General features: G+C 35.0%; 1 protein-coding gene across 7 annotated transcripts in view; it reads right to left on the reverse strand.

The window, feature by feature from the left end:
* ERBB4 (erb-b2 receptor tyrosine kinase 4) overlaps positions 1-21,989 on the reverse strand; it is a 1,077,155-nt gene that overhangs the window by 214,165 nt on the left and 841,001 nt on the right. For all 7 annotated transcript variants that reach the window (XM_077154990.1, XM_077154989.1, XM_077154987.1 and 4 more), the window contains 2 exons: positions 21,561-21,683; positions 18,456-18,554 (listed from right to left, as the gene is read on the reverse strand). In XM_077154990.1, the coding sequence (XP_077011105.1) occupies positions 18,456-18,554; positions 21,561-21,683 (222 nt within the window). The remainder of the gene's footprint in view (positions 1-18,455; positions 18,555-21,560; positions 21,684-21,989) is intronic.

The following is a 21,989-nucleotide window of genomic DNA, read 5'->3' on the forward strand; positions in this document are numbered from 1 at the left end:
CAGATTACATAAAAATATGCAAAATCAGTAACATTCGTTTATGCCAACTATATTCAATTAAAATTTTAAATTAGAATCAATTCCTATTACAATAGGGAAAAAAAAAAACCTAGAAAGATAAATATGATTGTATTTGAAGAAAATTTTATAAGAATTCTAAGTAAATATAGTATAATCACGATACAAAAACAACTCCAGGAAAGTCCCTAAACACTCCCTTCTGACTGACTGACACTGCTAAGATCCCTTCTACAGAAATTCTGGGTCTGGTAATTAGACCGTCATCTTTATATCTTCCAAAGACCTCTCTGTCAGGGGTATAGAATATAGACTTAAAAATATTAAGCCAGGATGATCTAAGATAAATCAGACAAAATATCTTTACAATTGAGTGTTGGGCTGAGAAAGAAGGGGAAGTTGGGAATAACAGGTGGCACAATGGATGGTGTCACTATTAAGTAAGGCATGGACAGAGAAAAAGGGAAAAAAACATCATGTTTAGGAGGGAAAACTGAGGTACTTATGATTCTTCTTTGTTGTTTTAACTAGTAAGTAGTTGGAAATTCTAGTCCACTTTCGGCAGAAAAGCGTTCAAAAGAAACACGTGGGTAAGCTATTGGGAAATCTACTTGTTTGTTTTATTTGTTTTCAATTTTTTCATTTTTCTGCAATTTACCATTTAAAATGTCCCCATTTATTTTTCTTGCATGGCTTATGGGGCAATTTTGTATTTTCTTTTCATTTAAAAATCTTTATGTCAAAATAAAAACTTGCACATTTAAAAAAGTACCTCGTGTCCTAAAAAAGAAAAAAAAAATTAAAACATGATTTTTCTTTTAGTTGGTCTTATTCAATCATTATTATATTGTCCACACTGGCTCATATTTTCCAGGGCTGAATTACCTTAATCCAAATATTTTGCTGAGACATATAATAAATTCTCTTGATGGGCCTTTAAATCTGGAAATTTATATCCTTTCCAGTTTGGTGATTTTGTTTTGCATGTCTTCTTTGTTAATACAATTTCCTGTTTTTTTATTTTTCCATCCTTCCTTTTGTAGCTCTCATTAGATCACTTAGAAAATTTGAAAATAGCAGAAAAGCATCTCAAATATTTCTAAGGGTAAAAAAAAGGATTAGAAATCACAACAGCAACCCTAGAAACTAAAAAAACAAAGGAGAAATGTTTATAAAATACTGAGGGAAACTATTATCAACAGATTTTCATAGCCAGCCAAACTATCAATGTAGGGGAGAGGTAGAAAAAGTATCTTCAGATGTGCCAATTCTCAAAAAAAAAAGAAAGAAAGAAAAATTCCCACTACCACACCTACTTTCTCAGAAAGCTGTTGGTGAAAGGATGATGTATCAATTATCAATTTATTGATTCTCAGCTGTAAAAACACCCTTCGGTGTATCCCCTGTGATTCCTTTAAGTGTTTTTCTAAGCGAGCATGATGTTAAGTCTTCCAGGAAAGGGTGATGGAGGAACAACACAGGAGGAAGAGGTTTCCTGCAATTTCTGGGGCAGCGGTTGGCAATGTGGCTATGAGCATATTTAGTAGCTAGAGCCTGACAGAGAAGTGCACCCAGATGTGGTCCTTTGTGGATCTGCTGCCTTGGCCTGGTGATAACTTTTCCACAGCCCCGTTCATGTGGAAACCAGACTCCTGTATGGCCCACGTGCAGGTGAGCAGACTCCCTAACTATGCCTCCCCATGGCCTGTGCTCCGTGGCCTGCTTAGACTTCCTCCGCAAGCCCCCAAGTAGACTTCATGCTGCTGGATGATAATCTGTCCCCCTTCCCCACGCCTGGACTTCCACTGCATTTCATACCACCATTTACTCACTCAGGATGACTGCCCCACTCCTGCCCAGCTCCAGCCTGGTTAACCAGTAAACTTCTCTGCATATCTAGTGGCTGAACCACCCCTTCCCCAACAAAGTCTGAACCTCTTCAAATTTTTCCTTCCTTGGGTACTCTCCTTCAGCACTGTGCTGCCACAGAGTTTCCTTATATCTTATAGTTACTCTTTTGTCATAGTTAACAATTCCTTATTTTAAACTTTCCCTGTTTAACCCACTGTGTGGTTTCTAACTTCTGATTGGACCAGAATACCACAGATGGACTTATACTAAAATAAAATACTAAGCCACAAAGAAGAAAGATGGATATGATTTCCAGGAGAAAGGATTCAATTCAGCTGAGAAGCAAAGGGAGATTCTAGATGAAGAGGAAGAGAGGCCCCAGAATGATTCTCTAGCCTAGATGCTACCAGTCCAGACTGAAGAATGAGGGTAGGATTCATAAGGAGGGTTTTCTCCCAGATAAGAGGGGGAAGAAAAGAGAAACTGACAAATTCCCTTAAGTATCTGTTCTTGTGGAAAAGAATATTCTGTGCATATGTTCAGGAAGAATCAGAAATAGAATTAGACACAGAATGCTTAGAAATTTTTTAATGAAAAGATTATCAGCAGTGAACAATACCTACATAGTAATAATGCTGAAAAAACTAAATGTCAATATGATCTGAAATTATAAGAATATAATGTACATAATTTTAATGAAAAAAATAGTGTGTGGGAAGGTGGCTGAAAATGCTTGACTTTATAATACGGATAATGAAGAGTGAGAAAAATCAATTTATTATATCTAAAATTTATAGATTAAGAAATGGCAGTGTAAGCATAGTGTTTAGAAATGTGAAGGTAAATAGAAGAAGAAACAGCTGAAGTTACCCCTGGAAAGCAAGATGCAGGGTCAATCAGCATAGCAAAAGATTATTTTTTATTATAAACCTTATAGTGCTTTACTGTAAATATTACAAACACACACACATACTTATAAATACCTATCATATATAATACTTTGATGGGAAATTGAGAAAAAAAATCTTATTAAAAGTTCCTTAAAAAGATGAATGATTAAAATAAAAAGAAAATGAAAAAGAAGAGAAAAATAAATTTATGCAGTTTGTAATAAAAGATCTACCTTGGTCTCTTTCGTTGGACCCAAAGTTTTACTGTATTTAGTAGCTGTGCTGGTTTAAGTCTGTTATGTTGTATGTACCCCAGAAAAGACCATATATATATACATATTTTTTGCATGGGCAGGCACCAGGAATCAAACTTGGGTCTCCAGCATGGCAGGTGAGAACTCTGCCACTTTGCCACCATGGTCCGGCCAAGACTGTGTTATTTTAATCCAATCTTGTGGAGTCAAACCTGTTGTAGCTGGGAACTTTTGGTCATGCTATTTCCATGGAGATGTCACCCAGCTCATTTAAGGTAGGTCTTAATCTGTTCCTGGAGTCCTTTAAGAGAGCTCATGGAGAGAGAAAGTGCTGAAAGAAAATGCCTCGGGAAACAATAGACAAACTCCCACAGACATTCTGGAGAGAAGGACCAGCAGATGCCATCATGCCTTCACATGTGACAGAAGAAGTTCAGAGCAGCCTTTCCTAAGAGATGGTATCTTCCTCTTGATGCCCAATTTGGCCATTTTCATGGCTTTAGAACTGTAAATTTGTGATCTAATAAACCCCCATTGAAAAACCAACCCATTTCTGGTATATCACATCCCAACAGCTTTAGGAAATTGAAACAGTAGTCACTTATTGGATTGCTTCTTCAATCTCCCCTTCACCCTTTTATAAATACTGGTCTTCATCCAAGATACATGGTAAAATCACTGCCATTCTAAACAATGGGACTTCTGCCCTCTCATTTGTAGGGATGATCCCAAGATAAGTTTAAACCCTGTTCCCTAGGATAGGGGTTTAGTGAGGTACCTCATGCAAGATGGGCATAAGGTGAGATGGAAAGGACTCACAACCTTCAAGTTCCTAGTTCCAGCCCTTTTCCAAAGCACAACTGTATTCCTGTATGAATTCCATTCTATTTCCATTTTATTTTCAAGTGGTCTTTCTGACCACTTGAGTGAACTAGCTAGTACAGAATCCCATATCTATAAAGAAATTATTTCTACTATCTCAAAACTATGTATCTGTTAGCTTAGAACATTTTATGTTTTCTCCTTGACAAACTGCAGATCTATTTTTTTAGTCTAACACATAGGTCAATTGGTGTTGCAATAGCAAATTGAAAATGCCAAATGTGCTGGTTTGAAGCTGTTATGTACCCTAGAAAAGCCATGTTTTAATCCTGATCCAATTCTGTGAGGCTGCCATTTCTTTACATCTTGATTCAATATTGTAGGGTAGAAGTTTGTGATTAAATTATCTCCAAGGAGAAGGGCCATGCCCAAGTGTGGGTGTGGCCTTCTGGTTAGATGGAGATATAACTTGCCCATCAGGGTGGGTCTTGGTTAATTCAGTGGCATCTTTAAAAGAGGAAACATTTTGGAGAAAGCCCAGAGCCCAAACAGATGCTTAGAGAGGAAAACACAGGAAACAGAGGCTGAAAGCAATGGAGCCCAAGAGCAAGGGACCAGGAGATGCCAGCCACATACTCTCCCCCAGCTGACAGAGGTGTCTTCTTCAGCCAAGGTATCTTTCTCTGGATGCCTTAGTTTGGACATCTTTATGCCTTAGAGCTGTGAATTTGTACTTAATAATTTCCCTTTTTAAAAGCCATTCCATTTCTTGTATATTGTATTCCAGCAGCTTAACAAACTAATACAGCAGTTAACAGATGAAATGTAAATATACTATGGCTGTCTGTTAAGTGTTTTCATAATCATCAACACCTGAAAGAAAGAAGCATGATTAGATATTCAGCTAATATGAGTAAAGTGAATCATGGGCTTTCTCCAAATCTTAGCTTCTACTTATTTTTTGTTTCATACATATTTTTTAAATGGTGAAACTGATTTTTTTTTCTTACTTACAGATAAATTTTACCTGGAAATCATGCCACTGTTCCCTATCAACCACTGACATGTTCTTAAATTTAAGCACTTGGGAAGGAGAAACCCAAATGATAAATATCATTTAGTAATCCTCCAAGGTCCCTTGTCCCTGACTACTTTATGCTCTAATTCTGATCTGCAAGTCAAGTAGTTTAGATGTGTGCCATGTTCACATTCAGCCTTATCAACCTCATAGCACAAAGAGAACATGTAATATAATATCTCATCACCAAAAGGACAGATAGATAACATAGGATCATGCTTCACAAATGGCTTAGCTGGCAAATGCATATTTTTAAACTGCTTGGTTGACTTAAGTATCAGAACTGTCTTTCATCAAGTTTTGATGGCTGATTGTTTACCTTGAAACAAGAGTGGCATGTTTGGAACGCATTTCATTTAAAGGGATGGAAATAACACCTTGTATTATTAACAGAGATACCTTCAAACCTGCATTTACTACTCCACATAATAACAATTTGGCATATATATATTAACCTTTAGAAACGGAAACATCGAAGTAACGATTTGAATTGCTAATGTGAAAAAGAGACATGCAGAGAAAATTCCTAAATAATGGGATGTTCTTAAATATAGGCTTTCATTTTCTTATTGTGAAAACTTGGCATTAATTATGCAAGAATCCATGCTAAAGTGTACTTTAAAGCTGGATCATGTTTGTTGCTTTCTTACCATGGTGAATGGGAGAAAACATCCTCAATATAGCTAGGTCACAGTTAACAGATTTTACAGAAATTGTATTTCTCTTTTTCTTTCATAGATATTGCTTTAAGAAGTTCAAGCTAATCAAAACATAAAGGAAAGAAACTATTGATTAGAAATGGACAGTGGAACCTTGTAATAACATAAATATTTAATTCACTGGAGGGGTGTCTGTACGTCATCCTCACCCAAATAAGAAATGGTGTATCATTATTTCCATGCAAAAAACGTTACGGAACTGCATCCAGGGATAAAGGCCATTTCGGATTTAACAGTAATTTCAGCAGGACCTCTTTTTAGGCTGATAGGAGTTGTGGTTTCTCACCACTACTCATCTCACTGCAACATATGCCCTGCTACAGTCCTGACCTCCTGCATCAACCAAAGCCTTCATACATATCTTAAAACTGATTTTCTCTTAGGAGAACTTGCAGACATTGGAAATAATTTTACCATTTCCCAGTTTATTGTGTGTTCAAACATCTGCTCTCGTGAATGGAACAGGACTCAAGAAATGGAAAATGAAAAGAGGCCATCTTCCCATAATATGTTGAGCTACTACACATGTGATTTAAGAGATAATGGATGTTTTCAGAGTAAGAGCCATTAAATTATTTTTACATTTATTAAAATCAGACAGAATTATAAAAACAGTATTTTACATTTACATAATGTTTTATAGATAATAAAACATTTTAACATCTCTGGATCAATTACCTCTTATTAACGTATTTAACATCCCTGGATCAATTTTCTCTTATTATTTTGCTTTGCAAAAACAGAGAGATTACCTGGGCCCTCCTTGGGGCTCCAAATCTGTAGGGAACAGACCTAAAACATGGATCAAGATATTCTGATTCTAAATTCATTTCTTCATCTACCTAAGAGGACTTATTAATATTTATATACTTTTTAATTAAATATTAAAAAAAAATAGACTAGAATGGCTCACAAATTTTAAAAAATTACAGAAGTCCCCTATAAGTTTAAACAGGATATTTTTAGATAGAGATTGTGGTGAAGTTCCTCTAGGAACTTCAGATGAAGCATTAAATAAAGGGATCATAATCTGTTATAATTCTGTTTACTTCAGTGCAGTGGCAAAAATTTATACCTCAGTGGGAAAAACCTTTATTCTGTTCTCAGCCAGAAAACTCTGCCAGAAGAATTATATCCAAATTGTTTATAAATATGTCACTTTCCATTTCCTTAACAGTTATACATGTGTAGTGGTTTGGAGCTGTATGTACCCAAGAAAAAATATGTTCTTAAACTTACTCTATTCCTGTGGATGTGAACCCATTTTAAGTAGGACTTTTTGATGAGGTTTTTACAGTGAGAGTGTGGCCCACCTCAATCAGGATGGGACTTAATCCTATTACTGGAGCCCTTTATAAGCAGAACGAAATTCAGACAGACGGGGAGAAAGCCACAGGAATCAAGAGACTGCAATTCAGTGGAACCCAGAAGAGAACAGAGAAACCAGGAGAAGCTGCCATGTGTACTGCCATATGACAGGAGAGTCTAAGGATCGAGTATTGCTGGCGGTCAACTCCAGAACCCCAGTTTTGGGAAGAAAGCATTACCTTGATTTGGACATTCTCTTAGCCTCAAAATTATGAGCTAATAAATTCCTATTGTCTAAGCCCGCCCATTGCATCATATTTGTTTGAGCAGCCAAGGAAACTAAAACACCATGTCTGCCATCTGTACGTAATACAGATTTACTGTACAAGGAAAGAGTACCAAGGAGATATATAGGTATTTTAAAGAGAATACAACCCAATTGAGGAGAAAAATACATGCTGCTTTAAAATGACACTATTAATTTCTATGGGCAGTTACTTTCAATGACAATTGTATAACCAAGTAGAGGAGTTGATTTTTTAAATGAGCATGATATTGTGTATTGCTCTCAAAAATCTAAAGACTGCAAACTAAAAGTATGTCATGGGAATTATATGAGAAATGGCTGTGCCTACAAGTTAACAAAATAATAGAGCCTTTTAAAAACTTGTTCATATCTATAATCCAATAAAATGGGGAATTCATGACATTCCTTGGATGAGCATTTAAAGGTAGAAGTTCTTAATAAACATGCACACATAACAATTACATTAAAGTAGAAAATAAGTTCTTGCTTTTAAGTGAAATGGAAATATGATATCTAAAATAAAATTGCTATAAATGTTTGTTAAAAAAAGCTTTGATACAAGAAAGAATTGAGCTTTAAATAAAGAATTATTTACCTACACTGCATTAAACTTTCATATAATACCCTGAGGGAGTCAGTGCTAAATAAATTATAGAGAAATATTTGTTTATTCATTTATTTGCTCCTTACTCAATGCAGTTCACGTTTTCTCTGCTCCAACTTTCTGGAACTTTCTGTTTTCTTATCTATTTGATGTGTTACTAGAGTGCAAACTCACTAAGGCTAAGGGTCTGCATGCTAGTCAGCTTTCTAATCCACAGGTAGCGTGGAACTTTGCATATAGTGGGTAGTCCCTACACCTTAAAAAGAAAAATAAATGAAGTAAACATATTTTATCCATCCTTCCAAACTAAAAACAAGTATTTACTGAGGGCTTATAACTCAGTAAATGGATATTGTGGATAAAGCATGAGATGGCTATTAATCAAAAGACATTTGCAACCTTGTCAGGGAGGCAAAGATACATACATGCACAGTTTAAGAATGATTGGGTGCTAGCTGTTCTACTTTATTATGCACACTATAAATTCAGTAACAAATAAGAGAAGAGAGAGTAATGAAAGTTGAAATTTACTCTCTTTTTAAACCAACATTATATGAAGAACTAGAAAATCCTGTATTTTGAACATCTCTCTGTATAAGAATAAAATACACTTTCTCTAATAAAAGTATAGTAATATTCTCATTAAGTGAATGTGTTTTTAATTTTAAAATGGATTCATTTTTCTTTTAAAAAAACTAGGCTTATCAGCTTTAATCACAGGACAAAAACCTTCTCTGATTTTATATTCAAAACCCTTGTGTTTGCAACCATCCCCAAAAGCTTACACATTTCCAAGAATTAATTTACCACATGCTTACTAGAATTAACAATTTTTAATTTACTGGTCAGCATTACCTATTATTTGTATTCATTTTATCAAACATATTCCTGACTCACTAAAATTTCTTCATGGGGATACAAGAAAATTATAATGAATATAGCTGAAATCAAGTGGGACTCTTAGATCTTAATTATAAATCTTGAAGAAAAAACAAAACAAAACAAAACAGTCTCTCTTGGATATTTTCTTACCAGGAAACAAATGAAAAAGGGAAATTTATTTCCAGCCATAAATCCCAAACGCTTCATTTTCATTCTTCCCAAGTTAACTTTCTCACCTAGCTAAGCAGCATTTCCTGCTATTATTAGCTTCTGGCCCAATATAAGCTGACCAGTATCCATCAAATCCATGGTTCAATGAGCTTAGAGACTCCCAAGGAATACCATGTATGCAGATTTCTGCCTATAGCTTCTAATTATTTTCTAACAGATAATTGAACATTGAAGTTCTGAGACTTTAGATTAAATTTGTAACTGGATCAAAACCACAGACAAAATTGCAGCAGTGAGGATGTTGCAGAAAACCCTGAGAAAAACCCTTTTTTTTTCAGTTTTGAGATGAAGGGCCCTCACTGATTGTTTATCCTTCTGTGACAAACTAGTTCTATAATTTTACCACCTTAGAGATGTTCATTCTCATTTCTGATGACACTGAGCCTAACTATACATAATCTCATTATAGTGAAATGAGTATACCAAAAACATGGTGTGACAGTTTCAAACTATTACGCACCCCATTAAAGGCATCTTTGTAATCCTGATCCAATCTTGCAGGGCCAGACCTACTGTTTAGGGTAGGAAACTTTTATTGGATTGTTTCCTTGGAGCAGTGACACACCCAGATGCGAGTGTGAGGTTTTGGTTAGAATACTTCTATGGAGATGTTACAAAGCCAGTTGTGGGTGTAGCCTTTTGATTAGATGGAGTGTGACTCCACCCATTCAAGGTGGGTCTTGACTAGTTTACTATAGTTCTTTAAAAGGGGAACATGTTGGAGAAATTGCAGATGCAGATGCTTGGAGAACAGTTGCTTCAGAGCTGACAGAGACATGGATGTTTGGAGACACTTGGAGTGCTGACAGAGAGAGCAGATGCCTAAATACAGGCAGAGCCCAGGAGACATCACTATGTGCCTTCCCATGAGATGCTAAGCCAAAACCCAGAGTTGTGTCCTGGAGGGCTAAGTTAGGGTCCATAGATGCTTAGAGAGGAAACCATTGGATCAGAAGCTGGAAACAATGAAACCAGAAATAAGGACCAGCAGACAGCAGCCATGTGCCTTCCCAGGTGACAGACATCAGTCTTTTTAAAGTCAAGGTATCTTTTCCTAGATGCCTTAGTTTGGACATTTTTCTGGTCTTAGAACTGTAAACTTGTAATAAATTCCTTTTGTAAAGGCAGTTCCATTTCTGGTATATTGCATTCCAGCACCTTCAGCAAACGAATACACATGGTTTCTTAGTAGTTGCAGAAGAATTTTAAAATGGTCAAAGAATTTTTTACATCTATGTAGTACAACCTATTGTTTTAACGGGCTAAAGAAGCATGGCTCTATGATACCATTTTATGCAAAATGGTCATGATACATTTAAAACATTTATGCAATATCATGTGTTTCAGATTTTTATTTGTATAAATTCAGGAGATTTCTCTGCGCTTTTTGAAAGAAAGACATACTCAATTTGATTTCCTAATCTAAAGGAAAGAGAAAGTCTCATAAAATGTCTTATGTGTAAATAATAAATAAGAAGAAAACAAGGCCATTAACAGGGCTTTGAGAGGCAAGAATACTTCATGAGCAAAGCTTGGATTCAATCAATGCAAGAAAAAGCTCAGAAGAAAAAACTGTGTAAACTGCCACATGTTCCCATCACTTGTGGCAACCCTTTCTCATGCAGATAATGTGATCTTTTGCAGAAGGCAGAGTAATCATATGAGAAGCTAGCAGACTTCATTTGGAGCTAGAGAGGTTTCTGTTCAACTTCAGGCCATGTCTTCCCTTACCAGCTTTTGGATGGAAACAGTGATGTAAACACTACCTGTCTTCATTCTCCTCATAAAATAGGCAGAATAATACCCAGCTTTCCTATGGCTCAAACTAGATGCAAAGAATCATTTCTTACTTCATTTTCAACTTTGGTCTGAATTTAACAAATTGATAAAAAAAATTTATTGACAGATGGTTCTAAATATATTTTAAAAATTTCTGCATTAATAATTATTCATAGTGGAACAGAGACCACCATAAATTGATCAGGAAGGACACAGTAGTCTGATCCCTTTTCATTCTGATCTTGGTATAGCATTGAGTTACATTTTCTTTATGTCAGAATCCATCATAGTTCATTCTATACTTCAGTGCACAAATTGGCTCTGACAGTTTAAGAAAAAAGAAATAAGAAATGAATTAGCACAAAACAGTAGCCAAATTCATCCCTGTTTATTGGAAATGGTCAAGCCAAATCACCTCACTTGTGATCCAACATTACTGACACCTGTTGTTGAATGAGTTAAATTCTAGACATCAAGATCCTTAGCAACTAGGGCACAGATTGAGTTTGCCATTAATGGTAATTTTGAATTTTACATTAGCCCTGTGTTTCAGGGAACAGCTTAGTGCAAAGAACCATCTTTCCACATATGTCTGAGATAAGAGTCACTGATGCCCCCTTGTTTACATATATGAAAAGGCCAGACACATAACCTATCTTCAAATTCCCAAACATCGCCTCATAAATAATTAGCTGAAATGGTTGTCCCTCCTGATCAACCAAAACAAAATACTTGCTAACTAAATTTGTTAAGATTCTCTGCTTACCCCAGTTCCCTGGATTTTGGCCCACCTGCAGCATGAGCCAGTATCCAAACTCTCCTTAGCAGCCCCTCCTGAGAACAGGTTGGCCTGGGGATCAAGCATCCTCAGATCTGTCTGATCACGCCACTCTCACTCATCCCACTTATATATAACTGGTTCTTTCTAGCCTTTGTTACTTATCTTTATAAAAGAGAAACTCTTTTTGCCTAATCCTTGAGATACTTCCAGAATCTTAAGGTCAGTGCAATCTCCCTATTACAATAGTCCTTTTCCCCCCTTGCAATAATCCTTTTGAATAAAATCTCTTCTTAATAAATCCAGATTTTCTACTTGGCATTAGATATGCAGTAGTAGTGCCAACCTAATCTCTGTCATCAAGGATCTTGGCATCTAATAGTATGCTGTGGGATTCCACCATGAAACATTGAACATATAAATATGTACACACTTATTGTGCAAGATGCTACAAAACAAAATTTTCAGTGCTGTGAGAAAGTAGAATGATGGGTACTAATTTAGATTAGAGGGTCAGGAAAGGGTTCTTTGAGGAAGTATACTTAAGCTAAAGAGTCAATGATAATTAAGGAGTTCCTTGTGGAATGGGGCGAAGGACTCTCCAGGCAACAGCATTGACTGGCTTGGCTTTTAAGAGGAATGGAAGGAAGATCAGTGAAAAAAAAAAAAAAGACCAGGCAGGTAATCAGCTCTGTAAAATAAGGATCTACTTTAGTGAAGCTATGAAAAGATTTTATTCAGATGTGTGCCATAATTCAATCTTAATTACAAAGTAGGAAAATCAAACTGGAGTCCATCTACCTAATTCAAGTTGAAGAAGTTGGTGGCTTGGACTAAAGGTGGTAGAAAGGAATAGGAGAAAAAGAGCATGCTATCCAAATGCTTATTTTGGCACAGAATCAAAGTATTTGCTCTTGAAATAAAAGTGGGTGGTGCGAAGAAATGTGACAATCAAGCATAAATTCCAAATTTCTGACAAGAACAATAGGGTGGGTAAAGGTACAATTATTTATAATGGCAAGGTTAAAGCTGAATAGATTTAGAAGAGAAGATGAAGAGATCCATTATGAGTGTGTTAAACTTGTGAGGCTCTGAGATTCCACTGCAGCGACAGTAAGGACAAAGATGAGGTCTAATTCATAAACCAGAGGTCTGAGTCACAAATGTAAATTAGTAAGGCACTGGCAGAGAGAGATGGAGGATGCAGTGCTCTAGTGAGATGATCTAGGGAAAGTATATAAGTTGAGAAGACACCTAGGGCAGGATTCAAAAACTTCAATATGTCCGGGACCACATACTGCCAGTATAATGTTGAGAAACTTGAATGTTGAAGAGTTTTATAAGAATGTTTTTTATAAAGAATAAAATTTGGCTGCAGTGGGATGTGAGGATAGGAGGCAACAGACGGACAGTAAGCAAGGGAAAGAATCAATAAATTGGAGATAGCTAAGAAGGTAAAATGTTCCTCAAATGGAAAATGAACCAGAGAGACAGGAGCATGTGGTTGGAGAATGGAAAGTTTGAAATAGTGATTTTAGATGTGATGCTGTTTCTTCTGGTGATCAACTTTTATAGACCTAATAAGATATGGACACGGCTGAATGAAATAAACTGAAATAGGAAAGACTTACTTTAGTCTCTGGGAGAATTCTCTGCCTTATTTATTTATTTATTTATTTTCTTTGTATGCTGTATGGCAGGATCACATTTCATTCTTTTCCCATGTGAATATCCCATTATTGCAGCACCATTTGTTGAATTTTTTTGTTTTGTTTGTTTTGTTTTCTGGGAATTTCATGGGCTAGGAATCGAAACGAGTCTCGCACATGGCAAGCAAGAATTCTACCACCAAACTACCTTTGCACTCCCCTGCCTTATTTTTTTGAGTAGAAACTTAAAAGACTCTCAATTAATTTCTAATTGAGTTTATGGACTCTTTTTAAAGGATCTTTGTTGTTGTTGGTTTTTTTTAAGAAAAACAAAGAAACTAACCAAAACGTATTTACATATAACTTTTCTTAAGGGAAAAAGGACTAGTTAGCTGACTTTCCAAGGTTATGCTGACTGTACAGCACATCTAAGTAATGGACTTTTAAAGATATTCTGCTTCTTCACTTCTGATGTAAATGAATTGTATTCATATGCAAATGAGCAAAACAAATAAAGTCAACTTGTATAAATAGATTAAATAATACGAACTTTTGAAAATCCACTATTAGTATGACACAGGATCTAGCTGAAGTTTATTATTAAATATGCAAAGCTTTATGCATGAAAATGTTGTAATGTGAAAATAATGCTATAGAACAAAATACCTTTTCAAGTTACAGTGCAAGTCTGCTATAATGTAAGTGAAAGTATACACTCTATCAGTGATTTTTATTTATCTCACCCCACTAATATGAATCAGTGAGATGACAGGTTGAAATAATTCTCATCAGGATTTTGAATACCAAAAACACAGTATAGAGAAGGAAACATATAAACACATTTTCCATGGACATTTCTTAAGAAAAATGACAGAAGTGCAAAATAAAAAAATTTTCCTTGGTATAGGGAAAAAGAACAACTACTCTTTTAACAAACTCTGGTTACCATTGATATAACAATATTGGAGGATTTGAAACACATTTCCTAGCAATACCTTACTGTGAAGTCTGTGGTTGGGCAGGCATGGGGAAGCTGAAACTGAAACCAAAAGAATTTGGGTAAGAACTAAGGATATAGTGTTGAGGAGGTACTGGAACATAAGATAATTTCACCATTTTAAATATTTTTAAGGAAAAAATAAGTTGGATAGACTATTTCAAAACCTACGTCTTTCCCAGGAACATATGATTAAATAAAAACAAATAGTGGGCTTAAAACAGCAGGCAAAAGATCCAGAGTGGTAGAAACAAAGACAATCTAAAGAGCCTGTCTACATTTACCAGACCCTGATCCCCAATTCCAGGAATCCTGCTCTTTAACTCACATCGCTTCTTTGATGTGTATTCTATATCAGTTGATGGATTTAAAAAAACAAACAAATCTACATTTTCCCCATGAAATGGTGCCACTACTTGAAACGAGAACTAGGAGCTTCTAGAAATTCTTATGGAGGAGGAAATTTAGAGTCATTTTCTTAACGTTATTCAATGTGATCTTCCTTTATGGGGATGAGGAATGTCCTGGCCACTCACTAGCAGTGTATCATTGTCATTACGAACCCATTAGACATGTTCAAGTGAGCTCAGTAATAGCCCTGTGACTGAATTCCCCATCTCTTGCTTTTAGTGTAGAATTTAATAGAACACAAATGGCTTCTCATTTATTTTTTACCTATGGTAAAAAGCCTAAGAAATTTTTAAAATCCTCTACTTTGCGCTTCTATGTCAGCAGATGTGTGTGACGTATGCTGAGTTTTGAGTATTAAGTTGCTACATATTTTATAACTGGTAAAGCACATGTATACATATGATTAAATTAGTTGTGTTAGTTATTAAATCTAGAATATTCTACTCTAAGTGTGAAGTAAGAGGAGGCAACAGAATCTAAAGCTCGATAAAAGTATTCAATTTCCATTGTCACGGCCCATGAAAACACAGACACACTAGCTTGCAAAAGAGACAATGCATAGTTGCAGCAGAATATCATATTTTAGTTTGACAGTTATCCTTGGAAAACTCTACCATTGTGCCGTACAAGTTGACTTCCACCTGCCTTTCATGGCCCAGTGGTTTTCTCCTGCTGCCACCCTCACCAGGTAGAAGATGTAGATTCATGTCTTAAGGCGCCTCTCTTGCAGCAGCCCTAGACTGTCAGGCACTGATATGGTGGGTTCAGCTCCTTCACCCCCTGAGTAGGATAACACTGAGATATGTATCCTAGATTGCCTGCCTGAGTTTCTCCCATGGAAAGAAGCTCATCACTCAGAGTGGAAGGTGGCTTGCCTATTTCATTTCCACACGCTCTACTGATGTTTCCTTAAACTCCAAAATAAACTACTTTCACTCAATCCTTGTTTCAGGGTCTGCTTCTGGAAGAACCCAAATTAAGGCACGTGTCAAACATGCTACTTTTAATTGAATTACCTAGAAATATTTGTAATTTCAACTCAATCCTCAGGTCCAAATTACAAATCAATTTGCTTGTGCATATCTTTATTATTGTAGCTTGATACATTACTCAAGCACTTATAATGATCTACACATGAAACAGAGGAGGCAAAAATGTAGGTACGAAATATAGGTACATGTTTGCATTAAAATTACGACTGCCTATTTAAAATACTGAATTTACCACTCACTTTACCAGTTAAGCTGTGTTTTAATCATGTTGGTGCTATCCCTCGAAAGTTTTGAAAGATGTCACAAAAATAGTAAAAGAGTTTCTGTCATTTATTGAAACTCTGCCGAAAACAGTCCTTCAATCTGTTCATCTTCAAGCATCTATCCTCAGGTAGGAAAGGTGCTGTCAAAATATTTTCCCTAATTTGTTTTAACTTTTAAAAAGAAGAGACTCCGTGGAGCCTATTGGTTCCCAAACCCATCAACCACTTAGGAAAATAACTCCTCTCATGGCTCATTCAGAACCTCATTTAAAATTCAGCAGAAAATCAAGATTACAAGCCACCTTCCCCATTCCTGTTTCCATGGGAATAGACTTTAGATGGGGTGGGGGGAGGATAGGGACAGGAACTTTTAAATAATCATTCGAAATCATGACGAGGTTTTTAGAGATTCTTTCTTGGGTGATTATTTTATAGCCTCTTAACTCCTTTTTGCCAGTCTGTTTCCATGGAAATATAACAAAAATGGTTGTGCAGAGCCTCCAGCAAAGATTATTAGCATTCTTGTGAATTCCAGCTTTGGCATCAGTCTAGGCCGGACAAGATCTTTTTTTTCCTATCAGTTTTATATATTAATCCACAGACAATTCTAAGCATTGTCAAATAAATTGCAAATTGTAATTGTTATTGTCTTTGAAAGTTAACAAGAATCCACTTTACAAATTTATACCTGTGATCACAGTCAAATAGACCAATTGTGACATCACTGCAAAGGTTTCAGTCCTTAATATTAACATATAAACTCAGGATACGTAGCTCAGTGTCAGAGTTTTAGACACCTACAGAAGAAAACATTATTTAGCTTTCTGGACCCAGTGTCTTTTAGATAGGGACTGGAAGACATGCAATGAGAGATGAGACCCCAAGGAAGTTCTGGGTGGTAACCAATCAAAGTAACTGGTTTGTACCAGCCCTTTTATATAATAACCAATAAAAAATTAAGCTAAGAAAAAAAAAATAAGCTAAGGATAGTCCTACAACAGATGGGTAGCACTATGCCACCTCAAATTATTCAAGGTCATAGACTGAACTCCTGGATAACTTACAAAAGAACTTACAAGAGCAATTGGGCAGAAATATACAGTAATCCATTAAAATAAAATCAAAGTGCATATGCTTGCATCCTCTATCATATGAAGGTCATTTAAAAATCAAAATCATTCTTATTGCTGAAGGCATTAAAAGAGACAAAGAGAGAATGGATACAGGCCTTTGATAGAACCCCTGGCAAGATACCTTGGGTTGAATGTGAAAAAATTATAGCGTGGTACATAAAGTTTTATTCTATCTTACCATCTGAAATATGCTGAATTGTTCCATCTACAATTTTTGCTCAGGGAAATTTTAAAGTTCTGATTGACCTTATAAAGTACTTCTCTTCTTTAGAACTCTCTTGTTCCATAGATGAAGCTTTTTACCCATAAGGTCTAATTTTCTGAATTTGGACTGAGAAAGTAAATTTTAGTGGGTGATTATCTGGTTCAGGTAGTTTCCGAGTTCATATTTAAAAGTGACTAACTTACTATATTAATTATTGTAAGTGAGTTTAAAAAAGTAACTTTAAGTTACTTTTGTCAGTAACTTAAACTTACTTACTTGTAAGTAACTTTTGTAGGTTTAAAAAAGTTAAAATATTGTTTTATATTTTAACTAAGTGGGAATAACCATAGCAAATAAAACAGATTGAATTTTTAAAGTCATCATTACTATACCCAAATGCAGTTTGGCAGAGTGATTAAATACACAACTCTTGAAAGCGGGGATTTCAGGCTAAATTTAACCTGTAGCTTGTTCTTATAAATAAATTTTATTACAATGCAAACATACCCATCACATTTCATTTTGTTTTCCATTGTCTATGGCTGCAGCCCACCACAACAGCAAAGCTGAGTAGGTGCCACAAAGACCCCACGTACTGCAAAGCCTAAGGATTTATTTTCTGCCCCTTTAAGAAAAAGTTTGCTGATCCCTTGGCTAGCTGCTTGAACTAACCAACCTACATCTGCAATTTCCTAGCTTTTTCACTTTGCATTAATCTCTATCCCTCAGTTCCTGAACTATTATAACAGGAAGAGTGAGTTATTTATAAATCATTTAGAATCAACACTTTCTAAACACATTTTTTAAGTATTAGTGGCTGTTATCACTACCATCAGCACATGGTCCTTCTAATATTATTATTCGGTTCAGCTAATTGTAAGAAATACACCTATAATATCATGATACTAAATATAATTGGTTATTTATGGTTTATATTATATTTTCAGTTCAAGTTACATATTGCTTTTAACTCAAATATATAGCAAAATATGAAAACATTGTGTATCAGATCCAACATGGAAGACAATTCACCTTGGGGGCGGTAGATCTCTATGAATTTCGAAGGCAAGTTCTAGCACCCTAAAAGGATAGCTGTGAACCAGAGGTGATCCAAAAAGTATATGTAATGTAAAGTGAAGTGGTCTTAGAAATTTCTTAAATTATAGGATTATACCATTTCTGGAGAAGAAACTTTGCAAGTTGCAAACCCTTTTTAAAAAAAAAAATTCAAAGTAATGTATTTAATAATAGATAAAAATCTGATTGCTGGATGTCTCTACTTACATCCATAAACTCCACATTGGCTTTAGGACCAGTTGTCTCATTAAGAATTTTAATAGCCACAGGAATCTTCACAGTTTCTCCTTCAGGTACCCAAATGCCCTTTGGACCAAAAAAAAAAAAAAAATTCATATTAAATCTACAATGAGATACATAAAACACTGTAGTCATAAGGAAAAGACTAAAATAAAAGAAAAAGCTTTTGACTTTGTACTTCTATACTAAAAGACATGCATTTGTGTTACCTAAAATCATAGTATGATAAGACGAGTCCTAAACACAAGAATTGTTAAAAAGATAATAATAATAATTGGGGGGGGGGAGACTTTAACCCTTTCAAAAGGTGAATAGAGGGGTTGACTCCTTCATAGAAGAGGGAAAAGGGAAAAGGGAAATCTATATGTCAAAAGCAAAGTAAGCTAAGTTCTCTGTGATGAAAAAACTGTTTCTAATTATTAAAGCAGAAATAAGGAAAAAAAGTCAAAATCTATAGGATAAATTTTCAATCTTATGATATTTAGGGTAGACAATAGCCTTACCATTTTTGAGGGAAGTAACCTCAGAGAGGATTACTTTATAAAGATGTAACATTAATATTAAAATATTCCTAAAGTGTACTTTTAAATTAAGAATAGCAATTCAGTGTGAATTAATTAGTACTGCTTTTTAAATAGATAGTCATCATTTTTTTCAGGCCCAAGCAGATAAAAACTCAACTTTGCTGATATGCATGATACTGGTTCAAGTCTTTTATGTTTAAACACAGTACATGTCTACCCAGGTGGAAAAATGAATCAAATAATAAATCTAGATAATTTATATATCTGTGGTCAAGAATAACCCTTTATAGTTTAAGACACTATGTCCTTGTAAAAAATAATATATTGATTAAAACTCAGGATCAACCATACCAACTTTGGGCATAAAAATTAAACATACTTATGAAACTTACAATAAACTTTCAATTACAAATGATTTCAGTAAAGGTAAAGCACTCATTAACAATAGTCAAATAATTCCTCTTAGTAAAATATTATAAAGCTTTGTCACTAAATGTCTTATTGAATAATAGTTTCCATGCTGAGGTCATGAGATAGCTTTTAGTCTCAAGTTACAGGATATTCAGTTTAGAATAAAGCACAATTTCCAGTCTACACTATCTTAAAAATGATAAGGATGATTGTACTCTAGGAACAATTCAAGACAGACTTATTTTAAAATGGAAGTTTGTCATAATATAGTTAAATTTGAACATTTATCTCTATCTTCTCCATAGACCCATTTGCTCACTTGTGTTAAATTCTGTCAACATGACATATACAATCAGTACCAGACCAGATATTAAGGGCTATAACACCCAGCTTTCTAGTGCTTTGTCCTATGGTTCAGTTCAGAACTTTCCAGTTATTATCTGTAGATATGGAGAACTGAAACAATTACCAGATAATTCAATTGGGGGGAAATTGTACAAGATAAATAGAACGGGTTTTATAGTAGCTAGATGATCCAGAATGATTGTCAGTACTGCTCCAATCCACTGAATTATTTTTCACTTTGCCCATTTTAAAATTCAAGGTTGGAATTTAAGATACTACATTTCTTAATCCAAAGGATGTGTTTGACACCAGTTCAAAAAAATAGGTAGATTAAAATTATGAATGATAGGAATAAAAATGAATACTAAGAAGGTTAAATTTTTAAGTACATAAAATACACTCCAAGTCTACTTTTTGTAACACCATATAAATGGAGAAGCACATAGGACAAGTTGCGTTTCTTTGAACATACAGAATATGAAAACTAGAAGAGGCATCAAGTGGGCCTAGAATAATGCTACTGAATTAAGTGCTCATTTAACAATTATGAATTTAACTGGACAAACATACTACCAAAAGATTACGAAGCTACTGCATTTTGACCTTAGAATAAAATATTTTATTTTAACGAGATCAAATTGTTTTGGACATACTCAAGAGAGGAAAATTAAGATTTATGTTCAAATTGTTATTATTCCATTAAATAAAAGTTTTCTTTTCTAAAATTAGCATTTTAAAGGGTAAAATTTATAAGATTACATCTTTTTAACAGATATTGGTTGTATATGGGCAGGCTTGCATATATTTGCTGAAAATCTATTTTAACAGATATTGTTCATAAAAAATGCAGGCTTGCTTATATCCTTAAGAAATATGAAATACATATATACCTATATGCATAATATACATATACATGTATATAACTGGAAAAGTAAACTGTGGGAATTTCACAAGAAGGATTCAGCACTAACCTTTCAAAATTCATTATTCCTCTTATTTACCATTAAAATAAATCTGACCACAATTAACCTTGCGCTGGCTTCTGGATCAGTCTTGCAATTAAGATAAATAAAGAAATATACAAATGCCATCACATGAGCCTTCCCTTTTCAGAAATATCTCTCTTTATGAAAATTCATGATGTCACCCTGCCCTCCTATCTAATCTGAATTTTGCATATAAAGTTACTACCTCTTTTAAAATTTTGTACATAATGGTGAGGCTATCATAACTATGGACATTGCCTATTAAATCATATGTGCTACTGAGTAGTCAAACATTGGTTTAGGAACTAATCCTGTCTACATCAGCACATTTGTGTAGATTCTTAAGAGAGGAGCCAGAGGGGTCTTGATAGGGAGGCTTCTGGATAAAAAGCAGAAGGAAGGACAGCAAGGAATGCTGGCACTCTTTCCAGGCCTGTCAGATTTCTTGGTGGAGCACTGTGTTGGAGGGATATGGCAAAGGGTTGGGGCTGGGGATATTGGATAAGGTTCTAAATTTGCTGAAAGAATGATACTGAAAGGTCTCAGAAGAGCATCCAGAGTAAGAAGTATACTTTTGCTTTGTACTAGCATTTCTTGGCTTTCTCCCACGACTGTACCCATTCCAACTTGTTCAATAAAAATTAATGAGTTCATTTATGTAGCAACTTCTCAATACTATAGAGGGCCTCCTCTCTGAATATTAAAAGGAAATTAGCTTGGCTACAGTAATAACTCTGGCTACAACTTTTTAAAAAATTTCAAACAAATCTTCAAAATAACTGACAGCATATATTATCTTTACTTACTTTATAAACAGTTCCAAAAGCACCAGAGCCAAGCACTTTTACCCTCTTGAGCTCAGTTTCTTTCAAAATACGAAGTTGAGCTTGATTGGGTGCTGTGCCACTGGGAGTTAAGGGTTCTACCAACTGCAAAGCAAAAAAGAACCAGGTTCATACAACCTCCTTTCTCTTTCTCACACAGGCAAAAACACAGAAAAACATTTTCTTGATAAACAATATTTTTGTAATATTGAAAACTCACCATCCACTGACACACAGTTAGACAGTCCTTCATATACTGTCCTTTCTCTTCTTGTCTTTGTTTGGGTGAATACAAGTAACTTATATGAGATTTACCTTGTGGACCTATTTAGCTAGGGGCTTTGATTTATATTTTTAAAATGATATGCTGCCTTCTTAGCACTTAAAATCTAGCTGGAAAACCAGAAAGAA

Source organism: Tamandua tetradactyla, chromosome 3 (assembly GCF_023851605.1).
Source record: "Tamandua tetradactyla isolate mTamTet1 chromosome 3, mTamTet1.pri, whole genome shotgun sequence".
Lineage (NCBI taxonomy): Eukaryota > Metazoa > Chordata > Mammalia > Pilosa > Myrmecophagidae > Tamandua > Tamandua tetradactyla.